The sequence below is a fragment of the Anguilla rostrata genome, chromosome 11 (assembly GCF_018555375.3).
Source record: "Anguilla rostrata isolate EN2019 chromosome 11, ASM1855537v3, whole genome shotgun sequence".
In the NCBI taxonomy this organism is placed as follows: domain Eukaryota; kingdom Metazoa; phylum Chordata; class Actinopteri; order Anguilliformes; family Anguillidae; genus Anguilla; species Anguilla rostrata.
This window is the reverse complement of record NC_057943.1, coordinates 30,953,856-30,971,291: the sequence shown is the minus strand read 5'-3', so window position 1 is coordinate 30,971,291 and position 17,436 is coordinate 30,953,856. Positions and strand designations below refer to the sequence as shown.

Here is a 17,436-nt window from a genome sequence, read left to right as displayed (position 1 = left end):
AGCATGGTAGTCAGGTCTGACAGGTACAGTAAATTGAAAGGTTATGTATGGTAATGCAGTGTAGAGAGCAAATAATCCTTTGTTGGTTGGTGTTTCACAGAGGGAATTATTTTTAACTGGGAATTTTAAAAATGTTTTAAAATAAAATGCTACAATATACCCCATCCATTAGCCAACACGAAAAGTGTTGTTTTAAGCTTGTTGAAATACTTATATGGTGCTGTTTGCCAAAGAAATGTTCCAGTTACCTATAAAGATTTTCAAAAAAAAAGATGGTGTATTTGCCAGTTGGCTCAAGAATTGGTGAGAAAAGCTTATTCTCTAACATTAATGTCACATAGATGCATTTGGTGGAAAAAAATTGGTAGGACATGTTTAATTTAAGTTGGTATATTCATGTTTAATTACAGTTTTATGAACTAATAAAGTTTTATTTTTTAAACGCACAAGTTTTTTCCCCCATCTGCATCACCACCCCCGCTTGCTGACAAATTTAGGCCTTTGTTTTTTAACTGCTGGTGTGATGCTGAAGCGTTGTGTATCTCTTGTTCTAATTTAGAGCAGCGCGTAGCCTGATGGCACATATCCTACACTTAACATCCACCTCCCAGTGCCCTCTTTAACCATCTGAAGCTGCAATAAATATGTTCTCAAACTTCCCGTTTCCTGTTGCAAATGACATAAAACCTAATTTTAAACAGCATGCTTGTTTTTATTACTAATAAATTAAAATGTAAAATTAGCACTTTCAATGGTTTAATGTGGAACCTACTCAAAAATATATTTAAAAAAAATAAAAATTAGCATAGGTTAGTCAGCCGCATGAACAAAAGACAACCCAGGTCTATTTAATGTCATAACTCAATGTTCAGGCCCTGTTTTCCTCTGTCTTTGTGACAGTATTCCAGTGTGTAAAAAAGTGATATACAAGTAAAATGGAATTTATTTAAATGTTAAAAAAATGTTAGTTTGTATAGTCTGCTGTGACGTACAATGCACTGTACTATTACCGCAGGCGTCTAACTTTCTGTACCAGTACAAGATATATTTATAGGCTGCTAATATATTTAAGGAAAGCCGTTTTAATTTTCATATTTCCCTGGCAGAAAAGTAATTGAAATGTAATCCTATGAGAAAAGGCAGAGGTGTCTTGTTTGTAAAGGGAGCAGTGATTTTGACAATATTCAACAGAAAATCAAAAAAAAAAAAAAAATGATATAGCCTAGAAGTGAATGGAAGGAGATCCACCATGGTTAGTGATCTGGAAATATATGAATATGAAACTTCCAGCCTATTCGATTCTCAGATGTAGTCTTTCTCAGTGTTTGCAACTAGGGTTTTTTTTTAACAAGATAAGGTAATGTGCGCAGCATTTAAACAGATTTTGAATGTTTTTGAATGAAGTTCTACAGCAATCAGTTTTGTGAATGAAGCTTTTGCCATTACTGCACATACTGTTCAGTGCTTTGGATATTACTGGGGCATTTTATCTGTTCAAGATAAAATATTTATCTTGATGATTATATTGGTTTTAAATCAGACTAGTCACTGACATTATTTAAATATGAATAATATTATTGTGGATAAAGATAATGCTACTGTGGAAGTTAGCTTGACTGGTCAGTCTGTAACTCTGATATTTGTATCTCTGAGGTTCTACAGTATTTCAGATACACAAGGGTGGTGGCTGAGGTGAGTTTCCCCCTCTTCACTGTAAAAAATGCTTTGAGGTTTGAGAAAAAGTGCTATATAAATATGGTATAAGGCAGTATAGTGTAGTAATGTGTCAGAATGGTAACTAGTGTTTGCTGTCTGGGTTGCCAGGTTAGCAAACTATTGCTATGTGGCAACTGTGTCAGTTTGTCATCAAGCCTTCTAACAAATTTCCAGTGCAATTTAATTTCCTCTGAGAATGAAGTAATACTATTTCATCCAAGGAACCTTGGTGATGATATTTCTCTACGTACCCTTTATTGACACAACATTGCATTCGCTGGGTAACTTAGCTTGCTATTCCACCTCAGCAACAACATCTTGTTCCTTACACAGCTATATTTAATATATTCAATTCTGACATGCCCTTGCAGATGCCTGTGCATCATTCCATGATGCCCCTACGGTGCCTAAGGTTCAGTCAATGCTGGTTAAGTGACTTTGAACAGGTTTTCTGCTACAGCTGATTGTTGGAAAAAAAAAACTTTTATGTAAATTTTGTTGATGATATCGTGAACAAAGTATTGAAAGATCAGTACCAAATCTTACAGCAGTTGGCAGTATAATAGCTTAAAATACCCAAACCACAGCATAATAAAAAACACTTAATATCATACAATTGTTTTTTTTTGTATTTATAATATAATAATTAATCTTGTGCTCAAGAATTAATCTTGTAATCAGCCTTGGGTAATTTGTGAGTAAATCACCTGATTACCAGAAATATATCAAAGGTCTTTAGAGAAACTTGCATCCTTTTGTGGCCATTTTTGGCCCTGTTGATATCTCCTTCAAGAACAATTCATTGTAGCCATAGCATCTTGGTGTTGTTTTATGGAATGTTTTAAATTGGGTATTTGAGGGTCTGAGATTTACTTTTATACAGTAATTTACTGATTTAGCAAAGTACAACTATGATTATTTCAGAAGTGTCCTTGGATACATTGTTCTGTAACCTGTATTGTATAAATCTTTGAGTGGGATCTTTGGTACTTTTTGAGATACAAGCAATGTTATGTGTATGGAGGGGTATCGGATAATGCAAAAAACTAAATGAAAAATGTATTTCTCCCTATTTCACTTGTACTAGTACATGTTCTTCCTTAGGGGTACCAGGGAGTAACCGGGGCTTCATTATTTATTTATTTTTAATAAGCAGGCAGCTTAGTAAGCAGGAACGTCCCATTTAAAACTTACAAGTCAGCTGATCCAGAGCTATCCTGCAGTCCTCAGGCAAACCTTTATCAGGAGCTGAGTATCTGTTGAGTCTAAAGAATCTGTGTCTGGACTCTGGGTTTACCCATGTACCCGCCCTGATCCTGTTCCCACGGCTTGCCTCCCCAGCTTATTCTGCCTCCGCCCACTGTGCATTTTGGGTAACCCAAGGTCATTTTAGTGCCAATGCCACTATCCTATTGAATTCAGTGTGAATTGAATTCCTATTGAATTCATTTAGGGTTATGTACAGACTAATTTTGAATCCCTGGCAGGATTACTCATGCAGTTTCCTTTTAAAAGCGGTGAAGGCACTATATAATAAGTGGAAGGGAAAGGGGGAGTTGATGACTCAGCTTTTATGGTGACCTGTTTACCGTCTGAATCATCGTCCACAGTTCTTACTTGTAAAAGGCAGAAAACATCTTCTCCTGTCAGTCATGTAACAGTGCAGTAGTTATACCCTGTGCAGTACTGGTACAGCTGTGTGGTCTCCCAAGGGACTGACCTTTTCCAGGATGCCATAGAGCTCCTGTTCGTTTCTGCCATTAGGATGGACCTTTACACTCCAGTGCAGATAGGCTTTTATATGGAGGTTGGTAACTTCATTTGAAGTCCCACTGTGGTTGCTGATTTTCATCACTTGTCACATATTGGTATGAAGGTATAATAAACCCATTCAGTTTCTGTGGGAGCTGCCGTTTCTACCCATAATTTGGAACAATGAAAGTATCACTGAGTGCATGCACTTGCATAATTAGGCTGAAATATCCTCAAGCATAAAGCAGCTGAAATCTATCATAAAGCCAGTAGTAGCACACAGTAACCTGTTAGACCAGTGATCCTCAGTCATGTGCTACTCAAGTACTGAATAACAACAAATACCAGGAAACCCTGTGGCTCTCCAGGATTAGGATCGAAGATCACTGTGTTAGACTGACTCTTAAGCCTGTAGTACTCAAACCTGGTCCTGGTGTGTGAGATGATATCCATTCGTTTAACAGCTTTAATTGATCACTTACTGTAACTGCTTAGTGAAATGGAATCCATCAAAAGCCATCAGTTTTCCAGAACTAGGCATTGAGAACCACTGGTTTAAGCAAGATGATGGCTCACATGCGATTTGAGAGACCCAAATGTGATTTGGGAGATCCAAAAATGACATTTCCAAATATAAAAGAAATTTAAGTTAAATTAAATTTTAAAATAGTTGTACATTTATTAAACCACAATGCATTGCACTTTTTTTTATGGCCAATAGATTATTTTTATTTCCAACTCAGTACTATTAGTTACTGTATCAAGTAACATAGATTACATTTTTGTAAAAAAATTTCAAATACAATTAAAATAGTTGGATAAGAAGATGAGCAGCATTTCTCATAAAGGTTACCCCTTAACCCCATTGTGTCATGATGTTCGCGGACATGCAACCTTTTGTTGTAGTCCCAATATAGCAACTTGTTAGCAGCTTACTATATTAAAGCACACAACAGCTTTGAAATTCATGATTGCGATATGAATGGGTGTAATTTAAAGTACTGGACACACTGAAAATAAGTACAATGTAAATGCTTTACATATGGACATTTAAAACTTTATTTCTAAATGATTTATTAGGTGATCTGAGGCGTTGTTCAGAAAGCTGAGAGAGTATGTGATTTTTCATGCAAAGATAAATGAGGCAACATAACTAGAAATTATTAAAAATAAGATTTATGATGGGGTTTAGGGTATAATAAGTGATTGCCATAAGGGGAATCCTTTTGTTTTACTGTCTAGAGCACTGAAAATGGGAATGAGTGGTGTTGTTGCCCAGAAAAGAGTCTGTTGCCGGTGCTGAGTTTGAACTGTGGATCTATGCTTTGTCCCCATTCTGTGGGTGGGACTGCCTACACCCCTAGGGGGCAGAAGAGATAGGGCTACTCTGTGTCCAAGCAGTCAGCCGAGTTAGCCTGAGTATGGATAGATGAGGTGAAGCCGGGCCTGTCTGTCCCCCCTGCAGGAGGATCTGTCTCCATCGTAAGTGCCCGCGGGTGGAGCATGCAGCGGGGGTGATGCCCCGGGAGATGGAGAAAACTGTCAGCAAGCTGATGTACGACTTCCAGAGGAACTCCACCTCTGACGACGACTCTGGTTGCGCCCTGGAGGAGTACGCCTGGGTGCCCCCCGGACTGAAACCTGAACAGGTACCCAACATTTTACTGTGCATTCCTAGCCTTTCTAAAATTTCCCAGATTTCACAGTACCTTCCTCACTCTCACGTATGCCTGGCTGTAAAGACAACTATGTGTATGTTTCTATCCAAGATTTATGACCAAATTTGGTGTCCTGTGTGTCTGTATTTTTCCAAAATGTATGGTACAGTTGCAACCACAAGACATAAGTAAACTAATCACATTAGTTTATTTGAATCATACAGTACATCCAACAAATCTTCTCCGGTTAACATACTGTATGTTTATATGTTTAAACATATGTTTATGTTGCTGTATATCTACAGTATGTTAACCAGAGAAGATTTGTTGAATGTACTGTATGACTATAAGAAACTAATTTGATTAGTTTTCTCTTGTCTTGTGGTTGAAACTGTACCATATGCTTTGGATTCAGAAATAAACCATACCATGACAAAAGCAGAGTCACTGAAGTATGCAAGTATTCAAAGATACCAGGATTTCTGGAGGTGTCAGCCTCTTTATTTTAAAGCATTTTGAAGTGCAGCAAAAACAAGAATCTTTATTATCTGTGAATTTGGAAAATGTGGCCTCCCAAACCCTCAAGTCCTTTTTCATTTTTAGAGAGAGCACCCATTCAATGAGAGTTCCTGTCAGGCCTCTCATACTCTCAACAAGGGTAAACATAATTTTTTTGGTTATGGTTTGGAGTTTTTACTGATTAATATCCTATTGCCTGTAGATGTCAGAGCCGGCAGCTCTGTTAAAGAGCTTTCATCAGCTCCTGTGTTGAAGTCCCAGCCAATAATCCGCACCTTAATGACCCTGCATGAGGCGTGTTGCCGGGATACAGCGAGATCACATAATACTCGCTCCCAATCAGCCATGAATTATGACTTTTATTTTGAAGACCTAGCCTCTGGTTGGATGCGGAGGTCTCAATTACTGCAGAGGCGAATTGTGCGACCGAGTGGAATGGGCTTTTGTCTCAATAGCACTCGAAATGCTAACGTGCTGTCTTTTATAAGCTACTGTGGCGTTCACTCCTGTTTTCTTGCCTGTGCTGTTTTCTTTGGTAAAATGAATGTTTCAGTGTCTGCCACTGTGTGTGTGTATGTGTATGTGTATGTGTATGTGTATGTGTATGCACGCATGTGTTTTCTTCCCTTTTACCATTGACGTCATAGCTATCTATTTTTGTGGGCTGTTTTAAAAAAAAACTATTTTGCTGAAATTGAAAAATCTGCATGTATAAAATTATATTATTGCAATGTGCTTACAGCCTGCTTTCCAGTAAAGGCCAGGATCGGGTCCTGATTACACTTATTTCAGAGCTGTCAGTTTGCTGGAGATCTGTGGAACACAGAGGCCTTTGGGCATTTTCTCTCTAATTTATTATCATGAAGCATAGTTGATGTTTCATGTCATGTTCATAAATCTCAACACTAGGTTTTCCAATGAGTTTTTTGTGTTTGGGGCCATTCCTTATAGACATATACAAAGCCAGTGTTACAGGAGGCAAGAACATTGCATACAGCGTAATATAGCAGCCTACTCAGTAAGTGTGAAATATGGAAGCCAGCTTGGAAAAACTAGAACACATTTCAGCCCAGCAGTGTGCATGCATACAAAATGAAGGGGCACATCAGGTTATTCTGTACTAGAATGTGAACGTCAGACTGCATTTCCCACATTACACACAGTATACTCATTAGCCTAGTGACTTACAGAGGTTTCTGGGTTTCGGAGAACCATTTTGTGGTCAGGAGTAAGCCCAGGGTACATAGTTATCCAGGGTCATCCATGACTCTGTGGTTTATAACATCTTTCTGGGGATCTCTGTTCGAGCTACTTCTTTCCTTAGCCTGTTTTCTTTTCTTTCTTTTTTTTACATCAAGCAAAATCTCACCTCTTAATTTAGTAAGTGTTTCTGCTTAGCAACAGCCGTTGCTGGGGCACCATGAACGGCTTACAGTTCTCCAGTTGCTGCTTTGCAGAGACCATCTTACCTCTGCAGAAATAATTCACAGGACCCAAAGATTGGGAAAGTGTCTCAGCCAAAAAACACTATGAGAATGATCAGGAAGACTGAAATTTTAATTTTGTATCATCTGAATGTCAGACATTTAACATTTCATTTTAACTATTTTTTATTATGTGAGGTATTTGATTTGGAAAACAAAGCAATCACTTGAATTCTGTATTCTGAGAAAGACCAGATTCAAATAACTCCATAATGGAAATCCATAAATAATATCAGTGATCAGGCTGGGCTCTGCATTCAGAATTACAATGGTCTGTTGCATTTGAAAACCAACAGAATCCAAAATAATTCCATTCGCGCCAGCTTTTGGCAGTGTACCGGATGATGAGGATAATTGTTCGGAATAACTTCTGGAATGTCAAAGAACCATCTGCCATCACATAGGGAGGATGTGTTTTTGTTGTTAAAACCTGTACTTACCCCCCTGCTCCCTCTAAGGTCCATCAGTATTATAACTCGCTCCCAGAGGACAAGGTTCCATATGTGAACAGCCCAGGAGAGAAGCACCGAATCAAGCAGCTTCTGCACCAGCTGCCCCCCCATGATAATGAGGTGAGTGACTCCCCTGCCCTGTCATTCCCATGTGACCCCGCCTTCTCACCCTCCATTTCCTTGTGACCCCACGCTCTCCCACAGAGGTCTACGCGAGACTGTTTTTCACATCCCACACCCGCCCAAAACTGCAACATTAAATTTTGCTCTCACCCGCGCCACTTACTCTAACGTCCGCCCATAGCCTTAATCATTCCTGCCCTATAAAATCTATTCGCAGTCATTCCGATAACATGGTTCTATTCTACATACCAACTGAGCCTAATACGACATTATTTCAAACATGAAAATTCCTTTATTCAGCATAATGTATTAGGCTATTGCCTATTAAACGAAAGAAAACAGGCTATCTGGTGTACAAATAAAAACAGACCTCGATAGGCTATAAAAAACGGACCTCTACATGTTTTAAAACAGCCAAAGTTAATTGAGGATGTATGTATAGCAGGCTCGTATGATAATTTTTAAATTCTATTATTTAGAATTTTGACATGCTCATACTAGCCTGCTATACAACTAATTTTTATTTATTTTTTTAACGAGGCTTTCTTTTTTCTAGTATCAGGCAACTGCAATGGGTCTGGTCATTTGAAACACAGTTTAGCTTGACCATTTATAATAGTCCATTTGATTCCCGATATGCCCGACTTAAGACCACTGTAGGCTATGTTAGCACTTTTGTGTTGGAACATTTGTCAAAGTTGCTTTCTATCACTATTGACAACAATAGAAAAGTATTTTCAAAGGTCAGACTTTCCCTTTGGAATTTTGGTAACTGTATGGGGCTACTCATCATTGTACGCTTGAGGTAGGCATACTCAGCAATGACAATGGATGACTTTGATTAAACTAAAGCGAGTGAAGTGAGTGGCATATAACCGAGCGATAACTGGCCGCCTGAGTCACGCGTGCCTTTAATTCATTGGCTGAAAAGTAAGTGTGAGAATGCATCGTTCTGGGGAATCCATGAATGAATGTCCTTTATCTAATCCTTTAGATGGTCAAAGCATAGCTTCGTACATTTTTATATGAATTAATTACGAAATAAGTTTGGGACCTTGCTGACTTAGCTTTTTTACTGACTGCCCGCTCCCACCCGCAGTACTCTAAATATCTCCCGCTACCCCGGAAATTATGAATCCCGCCCTGATGCAGACCTTTACTCTCAACCTCCATCTCCATGTGACCCTGCTACCCTTCTTCTCTCTGTTGACCCCGCCCTCTCCCCCTCCACCTTGATGTGACCCCACCCTCTCACCTTCCATCTCCATGTGACCCTGCTACCCTCCTTCTCTCTGTTGACCCCGCCCTCTCCCCCTCCACCTTGATGTGACCCCACCCTCTCACCTTCCATCTCCATGTGACCCTGCTACCCCTCTCTCTGTGACCCCGCCCTCTCCCCTCCACCTGATGGACCCACCTCTCACCTTCCATCTCCATGTGACCCTGCTACCCTCCTTCTCTCTGTTGACCCCGCCCTCTCCCCCTCCACCTTGATGTGACCCCACCCTCTCACCTTCCATCTCCATGAGACCCCGCCCTCTCACCCTCCACCTCTGTATGACCCTGCCTCCTTCAGCCTCCATCTCCATCAAGTATCCTGCAAAGTTGTGCACACATTGTGATGATGAAGATGAAGCAGGTTATCATGATGATTAATAAAGCCTATTTGTTGGAGTATTGCACGTAATTTGTGATGATGACGATGCTGATGACGATGATTTGTTTCAATTTAGAAACCTGCTACTCAATATGTTACTCAAATGGCACTGTAGGGCTCTATTTTGGTGACAATGTAAGCACAAACCTGGCTGGGCACTAGCGGAATTGCTATTTTCATGTGCAGGCTGAATATTCTTTGCCTGCTTCCAGGTTTGGTACGTCTGCAGTAAACGCATTTGTGTAGCAAGTTTGGTCTTGAATAATGCATTTCCACGTAAACCAGCTCAGACCAGGTTTTAACTCAAACAGTGATGCATTGTGCATTTTTATAGCATTATGAATGCACCGTGAACACAACACAGCTGTAGGGAATATTTTTCTTGTTTCAGTTTAAATATTTGAAATGCAAGCTCTATTTTGTTATGCAGTCTAATTTAGGCTATTTAGGCAGTGCATCAGTATGGAGTTAACAGTGTAAGCTAGTTGTATGAGAGATGCAAGGAAGGTGCAAGACTGGCTCTACACCCATCAAATAGTGTACTGTAGATACGCATTGCTTGACATCAAGGCTACTTGAGCCCAGTGCACGCCAACAACAATACATTTGTCAGGGCTAGGTCAATGATTGAGTGAATCTTTGGAATGTTAACAATGCACTTCAGATGTTTGCATAGGTTGGCTGGTACATTACAATACAGCTCTCTGTATTCTTAGCGGCATGCTGTGTTCTACACTACATAGCCATATGCCTTTGATGTGACGCAGACCTAAGAGAGGACAAGACTTTCATGTGGAGAGAGTCAGTGTTGCATTTGACAATCGTGATGGAGATTACAGAGGCACAGAGTCCACAAGAGAGCAGGGCCTGGTTGGCTGCAGACCTGTTTCCTTAGTGAGTGTACATTAATCTATGGCATTAAACAAAAAAATTGACAGCAGAGAAACAAAAAAGCTATAGAAAATTCTAGCTAATGCGCTATCTTCTTCCCCCTCCTGGCAAGTGCGATGCCTGCAAAATGCGATGCCTGCCAAGTTGAAACAGTGGCAGCAGCAGTACGATGGAGCAGCCGACTGGAGGCTGTCTCTGCCAGCTGCCTCCTGCTCCTGGCCATTCTGGGAATATTCACCCTGCGAAAATGTTCACGAGAACCATATATTGCAGTTTAGCACTGGCATATAAATGGAAAATATATTTTGAGGGGGAAAATAAATATGAAATTAAAAATATTCAGTCTTAATGTGTGCTTTTGAAATCTCGAGTAATGTTTCATGGAGATGCTTGTAATCGAGCCTTTCATAGTGTGCTTGCTCTTCGGCCATGACAAAATTAGCAGTTGGCCTCTGCGCTAACGCAGTGTTTTTTAAATCGAAAGAAACGGGCCGAACTGATTGGTAATGATGAAATCAAACCCCCACCACGCCCACAGTCAATTTATTCTTATTGAACCAACCTCTTTTATGACTACACTGCAGTTGCGCTAATGCCTGAGGTCATAAAAATTACCTAAATTGAGTTGGACTCTCCCCAATTTGCCAGCACCTTGCATTACCACTAGTGTTTTGCAGCGCCTCAACTGTAAAAATAGGGCCCTTAGTATGCATGTATTTTTTGCTTCTGGAACTTTAAGCTTTGATACCATTGACTCACCATAATGTACTGTTTGAGCTTCATTGCCAAGCGCTAGCTGTTGTTGTTTCCAAGCTGTTGAACGAGAACGAAATCTCAGAGGGTTTAATTTTCTTGTTTAAATTAATGTTTTACTGGATAGATTAGTTACGTAATGAGATGAAGGTTAAAGTTAGCTAGCTAGGTAGATTAACTTGATTAATGTTAATTTCTGTTCATGTTCATTTAATTTTGCTATTGGCTGTAATTAGCTATCACATGGGGATAATCAAGATAATTTTTTAATCCAAATAAAATGCAGATGCTTAATCATTGTGAAAATTGTATTTATTATTTCTTTGACCTTCTGGTTAGCTGCATATTGATCTGGTTCATAAATGTAATGGGGTTTTTTTACCTCCCAAAAGCCACAGAAATATGTGAATTGAGCTCTGAAATAGATAAATTTGGTTAAAGACCCCTACTTTATGAGCCACCACTCAAATTCTAATGATGATTAGACTGGTCTTGATAATGCAGGTTGATGATGATGATGATTATGCAAGTTGATGTTGTTGACGGTATAAATGTACCATTAAACCTCTGTTGGTAATGATTATGATGATTATGATGGTGATGGTGAGGATGGCCATGTGCTACTGCAGGTGCGGTACTGTAACACTCTGGACGATGAGGAGAAGAGGGAATTGAAGCTCTTCAGTAACCAGCGCAAGAGGGAGAACCTGGGGCGGGGCAACATTAGACCCTTCCCCCTGACCATGACTGGAGCTGTCTGTGAGAAGGTAACTCCTCCGCAGTATGGGAACCCTTTAGGGCAGCGTCATGTCAGAAACCTCTGATTTTATTATAGGCTAGCCAGAGTGCCAATCATTTCCATCCCTTCTTCTTGATGAGTACAAGAGGTAACATGATTTTTCATTACAACTGCATTGTACTTGGACACGGCCCTAAATTAATTTCCATAAGACGTCTCAAATTGGAATGTTTTGACATCATCAAAAGGGAGAGAGAACTATCAGTGTTGAGCATGGAGTATCTGGTTGGTATCTAGTTGCACACCGGGTGACCACCCTTAGGAGCGTCAGAATGGCTGGACACAGGAAAATGCGGTAATTCTGGTTTTCACTGGTGGTTTATTGAGAGAGCAAGTTTTTGAACAAAAAAATCAAATATGGTATGGTAAAATTTGGCAGAGGTGTAGGGTGGTTTACAGAAGTGTGCCCCTTATCACACCCCCAAAGAAGAACAGACTGTGTTTGCAGTGCTGGCTGGGAATCAGAAAGGTTTGATAAAGAGACAGTACTATTACCCCATTAGCACTATTGCAATCATTCTACCACCTTAGTGGAATACTCCCAAAACTACTGAGCTGACATAACATTACATTACCGTTCCACAAAACAGTGTAATTGTGTTTGGTGTTGTTGGAAAGCCAATGTCATGGGGAACAAGTTGGTGTTATTGATGGTGAGTGCTGAATTAAGATCTTAGAGCACCATTCAAAAGGGAACAGTGGGTACAGTAATGCAAATGAGTCACCAGCCAGCTGCACTACAAATGGTTAATGTGTTTTGATGGGTGTACAGAGATAACACAGGGACCTTTGTTGTTACTGCCAATTATGTCTTTCTTTGATGATTTGGAGTTTTCTTTGATCTTTGGGTGTATAAACGGAAAAGTGGAATGGTTCAAGGAGACTCGTCCATACAACCTCCTGTGTTCCATTCACGTATAGCCATTTCACTATACACACCTTTTGCACCATTGCATATTGCCATTATTGAACATACTGCATAATAAATTGCATTCACTTTAACCTCTCATTTCTCTTTGACTCTAAACAGTATACATCTACCCATAGTCACTCGCCTATACACTAGATGCCCATTGTATCCTTGTATGCTATACAAGCCAGAGGGATGTCCATGTCTACTAAGATAGATAGCGATCCTTATTTCGTATAGAGCCCCACTATTGGTAGAAAGAGGCTATAGCAGTCTCCTTCTCTGCACAGTTCTTAGCACTGAGGAAAGGTTAAAGCATTATTTTTGAGTCAAATATCTGAGATAACATTCAATTAATTGTGTTAATAGCACCAGGTAAGACTACACATGTTCCTTCCCCACTCTAATACTTCCACTGGTTGGTGTGTCTGTGGGGATTGTTACACTGGTAAAATAATTGACTAAAATGAGGAAGACAAATGAAACAAAAACACTACAGAAACTTTTCAGAAACATTTTGCTTTCTCTCGTATTTATCTCTTCCTCTTGGTTTTGCTCTCTCTCTGTGCAGAGTTTCCCCGGTTTCAGACACCTACTGAGGAAAGATGCACACTTTTAAGCCCTGGGCTGATTAATTAATGCAACCCAGGTGTGTGTGCCTACTTGACTAGTAGGCCTTGCCCCAGATTGCTTGGCTTCCATCTGTTGGACAGAGCCCTTGCCCCAAATTTATCTGTGGGAATATATGCAGAGCTTATTTCAAAAAAATGAAGGATGTTTCATCTTATACTTAGAATTGCCCATCCAATACACCAAGTGCACAGTACAAAAAGTGTTCAGTTTGTCTGCGCACATTATGGTTCAGGGATTGTATGAGAGGACTTTTGAGGTCATGAAGTATGGTTTGAAATCAAGCTGCTGGTAAGTGGTTTCATCAAAAAAGGTGGCTTATATTTTCTAAAAAACAAAATAGTGATTGCCATGTTTCAGCCTCGTCGGCATCCTAGTCAACATTATACACTACTGAAATCAGTCATACTGTGTAACTGTGGCCTGTCATTAAATACTCTCTTTCTTAACCTGGACATTTCAGCAGAAACCTATTCATGTGATTGACAGCCCACCAAGCCAAGAGTGATAAATCTTACTAAAAGCATGTGTGGAATCTGAGCACAGAACTCACCAGAAAAAAAGAATGAGAATGAGTGCTTTTTCAACATAAGGCACTGATAATTTGCTGTGCTTCTTAAAATACACAGCAACACAGTGGAGACTGACAAGGAACTATATGGAGCCAGTTGTTGTGAGTGAAATGTAAAGGAAGTAATTGGACCATAAAACCTATAATGTAATATGTGTATGTGGTAGTTAGTGCCTGCCAGCTAGCTAACAATGATAAGGTTAAATAGTTAACATTAGCCAACGTGAAAATATAATTTTGTTGGGAGAGTGTCAAAGTGGAGAAGCCATTGACCCTAGATGAATTGATTTTCACAAAGCACAAATTTCTTATGTTCCACTGTGCCACTGACATTGATAAGTAAATTCCTCGATATTCACCCGGAGTCAAGGCATTTTGGGGAAGCAAACTGGCAGCTTATTATAACTGACAGAAGAGTACTTAATTATCACCGCTCAGGGTGACATTAGGCAATGCTTAGTAACAGTGACTGGGCCTCAGTGATGTCATCAGTCAGGTGTGCAATTTCAGGTGCCGGCAGACCTCCTTGACCAGTAGGATGTGAGCAGGAAGGAGACTGACCAGGCAGGAGGCTTTAGCCCATAAAGTTATTTGATTTTAATGAGGTTGTGTGAGGTGAGGATCATGGGAAGGTTATGCAGAAGTGAGAGGCTCCATTTTAAGGGGGAAATGATGTGTCCTGTCTCTGGCAGTGCGGAGGCCAGATCAACGGGGGAGACATCGCGGTGTTCGCATCCCGCGCTGGGCACGGAATGTGCTGGCACCCGCACTGCTTTGTGTGCAGCATGTGCGACGAGCTGCTGGTGGACCTCATCTACTTCTACCAGGACGGGAAGATCTACTGCGGCCGCCACCACGCCGAGCGCCTCAAGCCTCGCTGCTCCGCCTGTGACGAGGTGAACAGATGTTCTCTGCCCACGCTGCTTTCACTACATACTACAGTGACTGTATAACTCCACCCAAACTGCTTTCACTGTGTACTGTGACTGTACTATATAACTCCACCCAAACTGATTTCACTGTGTACAGTGACTGCATAACTCTACCCAAAATGCTTTCACTGTGTACAATGACTGCATAACTCTACCCAAAATGATTTCACTGTGCACAGTGACTGCATAGCTCTACCCAAAATGCTTTCACTGCATACAGTGACTATAACTCTATCTACACTGCTTTTTTTGCTTGTACTGACTGCGTAGCTGTACGCACACTGCTTTCACTGCATACAGTGACTGCATAACTCCTCCCACACTGATGTCACTGCATGCACTGACTGGTGGTCTTTTTCCCTCCAGATCATTTTTGCAGACGAATGCACAGAAGCAGAGGGCCGGCACTGGCACATGAAGCACTTCTGCTGCTTCGAGTGCGAGACAGTGCTGGGGGGCCAGCGCTACATCATGAAGGAAGGCCGGCCCTACTGCTGTGACTGCTTCCAGTCTCTGTTTGCAGAGTACTGCGATGCCTGTGGCCAACAAATAGGTGAGGGGCATCATTACCTCATATGACACATAGTGCTCTCAAACATCTGAAAGCACTGAGAAAGATTAGAGCAGTTTTTGTTAATGTGTCACTTTCAAATGGGCCACATTGGGAAAAAAACAGTACTAGAGGTTTAATGTCCAAATGTTTAAGTGTTTGAATTTTTAAACTTGGATAATTTCAATAAAACATTGCCTAAATGTATAATTATTATGGCATAGGTTTAATTTACCATTAAAGCTAAATAGCTTAAACGCACTATGCATTAATAAGAAATAATGACAACAGTATCTTGCAGTTTTATTAAACAAAATACGACTAGGTAAAATCATAGCAATGTTAATGAGGCCGTTCACAGCAATAAATGACTCAGTAGATCAACTGTTACTCAAACCAAAGAAGTCCATCATTAATTCACAACAATGGCACGGCTTACACTAAATTGAACTGACCAATTTCTTTTAGAGGGGAAAAAATGTCAGTATTTGGAGCATTAGTAAGGCAGTTGCCATTTGCATACTTTCTAGGAGACTTTCTCTTTGGTTATTGTTTTGTCCCCAGTGGCATAAAACATGTTATGTGTCCAAATGATGCAGTTGCAGTGGAATTACACTTTTCCTAAGTTTCTTTATTTGACATTTATAGCCTGCAGGCTATGCAGATAGCATGACCCACACATGAACTTTACTCTGCCTATTGGTATACCCTGCTGACAAAACAATAACATGGCTTGTTGTTATTGGTCTCTTTGATATTGAGCCCTGCCATGAGCACCACATGGATAAGTGCAGAGTGCCACTGGGCTCCTTATTTTGTCTAGGCAACGGTAGTTTTAACCCTTAAGTACATATTAAAAATTCTCCATTTTCCTGAGATTCAAACAAATTTGATCATCAAACAAAAAAGTGACAACCCCAGTGCTAACAATGAGAACTGTAATGTGAAAGTTGTGTGCCATGGCACTAAAATGTATGACTGCAACAGCTTCCGTGCATAATCATATTAAAGCCAAGCATCTTACCGGCCCAGACAGAGAGCGATTCTCAACAGTCATCTCTGACCTTGTCTGCTCAGAGGAGGAGATGCCATTCTTAGCATTCTGAAGTAATTACAGAGACAGTTTGCAGTGTGAGTGCCAAATATACACTTAAGTTTCTCGTGGCAATGGCTGGAAATTAATAAGCATTTAATGAGCATTGATCTGGGGTTTAGCCTACTGTCATTTCTGTTTCTGGTAAAAAGACCGATGGACAGTTCATTGCGAGTCCAGGCTGATGCCAACCTCCAGCAATTTGCAAACTTCTTAACCTGAGTGACATAACACTATATTTAATCTATGGTTTATATACATTTTGCTACACAGCATGGTTTATGCCTCAAAAATACTCTAATTGGGCCTCAGAATAAGAGACAATGTTTGAATCTGAGTAAAATACCAAAGACAACTTTTTTAAGAGCAATGTAGTTTTCAAGGAAAATTTTGTATTCTTAACACAAAATGTATTAATGTATATATCGTCCCATGCACAGTACTCTCATGCACATTTTTCCATTCACACGTGCTCTGCAATAATGTTCCCGCTTCACGTTTTGTATTATATGGGTAGGACATTGTATAAAATGTGAAACAGATTGTGTCTTGTGCCTTTGCAGGCATTGATTGTGTCTAAAATGCCAGTTTCCTTTCACCATCGAATAATGCATGGCCACTATTGCTTGTATAATCCAAATAGTAGTGAATTTAGCAGCGGTGGGGAATAATATATTTTGGGGGGAAACTGCGTGCTTTGTTCTGGGTTTTCCTTTCTTCTTGGGCCCGCATAGCTACTAGCAATCTATCATTCTGAGTGGGGGATTGTTTCAGAGACAGCATTGTGTTTATGAATTACGTTTTTGTATTCGTAAATTATCTAAGTATAAATATGAAAATACTGAAATGCGTTGCATTTTCTGTCTGAGGGTAGAAGGTGCATGTGTATTAATAATGTCCTGCAATAGTTATTGCGGGACATTATTATTGTCATTGTTGTTTATGT

General features: G+C 40.1%; 1 protein-coding gene across 3 annotated transcripts in view; it reads left to right on the top strand.

Moving 5' to 3' along the window:
* The window catches only part of LOC135234591 (prickle-like protein 2), a 50,315-nt gene that overhangs the window by 28,826 nt on the left and 4,053 nt on the right, over nucleotides 1-17,436 (top strand). For all 3 annotated transcript variants that reach the window (XM_064299343.1, XM_064299344.1, XM_064299342.1), the window contains exons 2-6: nucleotides 4,934-5,117; nucleotides 7,588-7,701; nucleotides 11,635-11,772; nucleotides 14,608-14,811; nucleotides 15,214-15,400. In XM_064299343.1, the coding sequence (XP_064155413.1) occupies nucleotides 4,986-5,117; nucleotides 7,588-7,701; nucleotides 11,635-11,772; nucleotides 14,608-14,811; nucleotides 15,214-15,400 (775 nt within the window). In that variant the 5' untranslated portion in view covers nucleotides 4,934-4,985. The remainder of the gene's footprint in view (nucleotides 1-4,933; nucleotides 5,118-7,587; nucleotides 7,702-11,634; nucleotides 11,773-14,607; nucleotides 14,812-15,213; nucleotides 15,401-17,436) is intronic.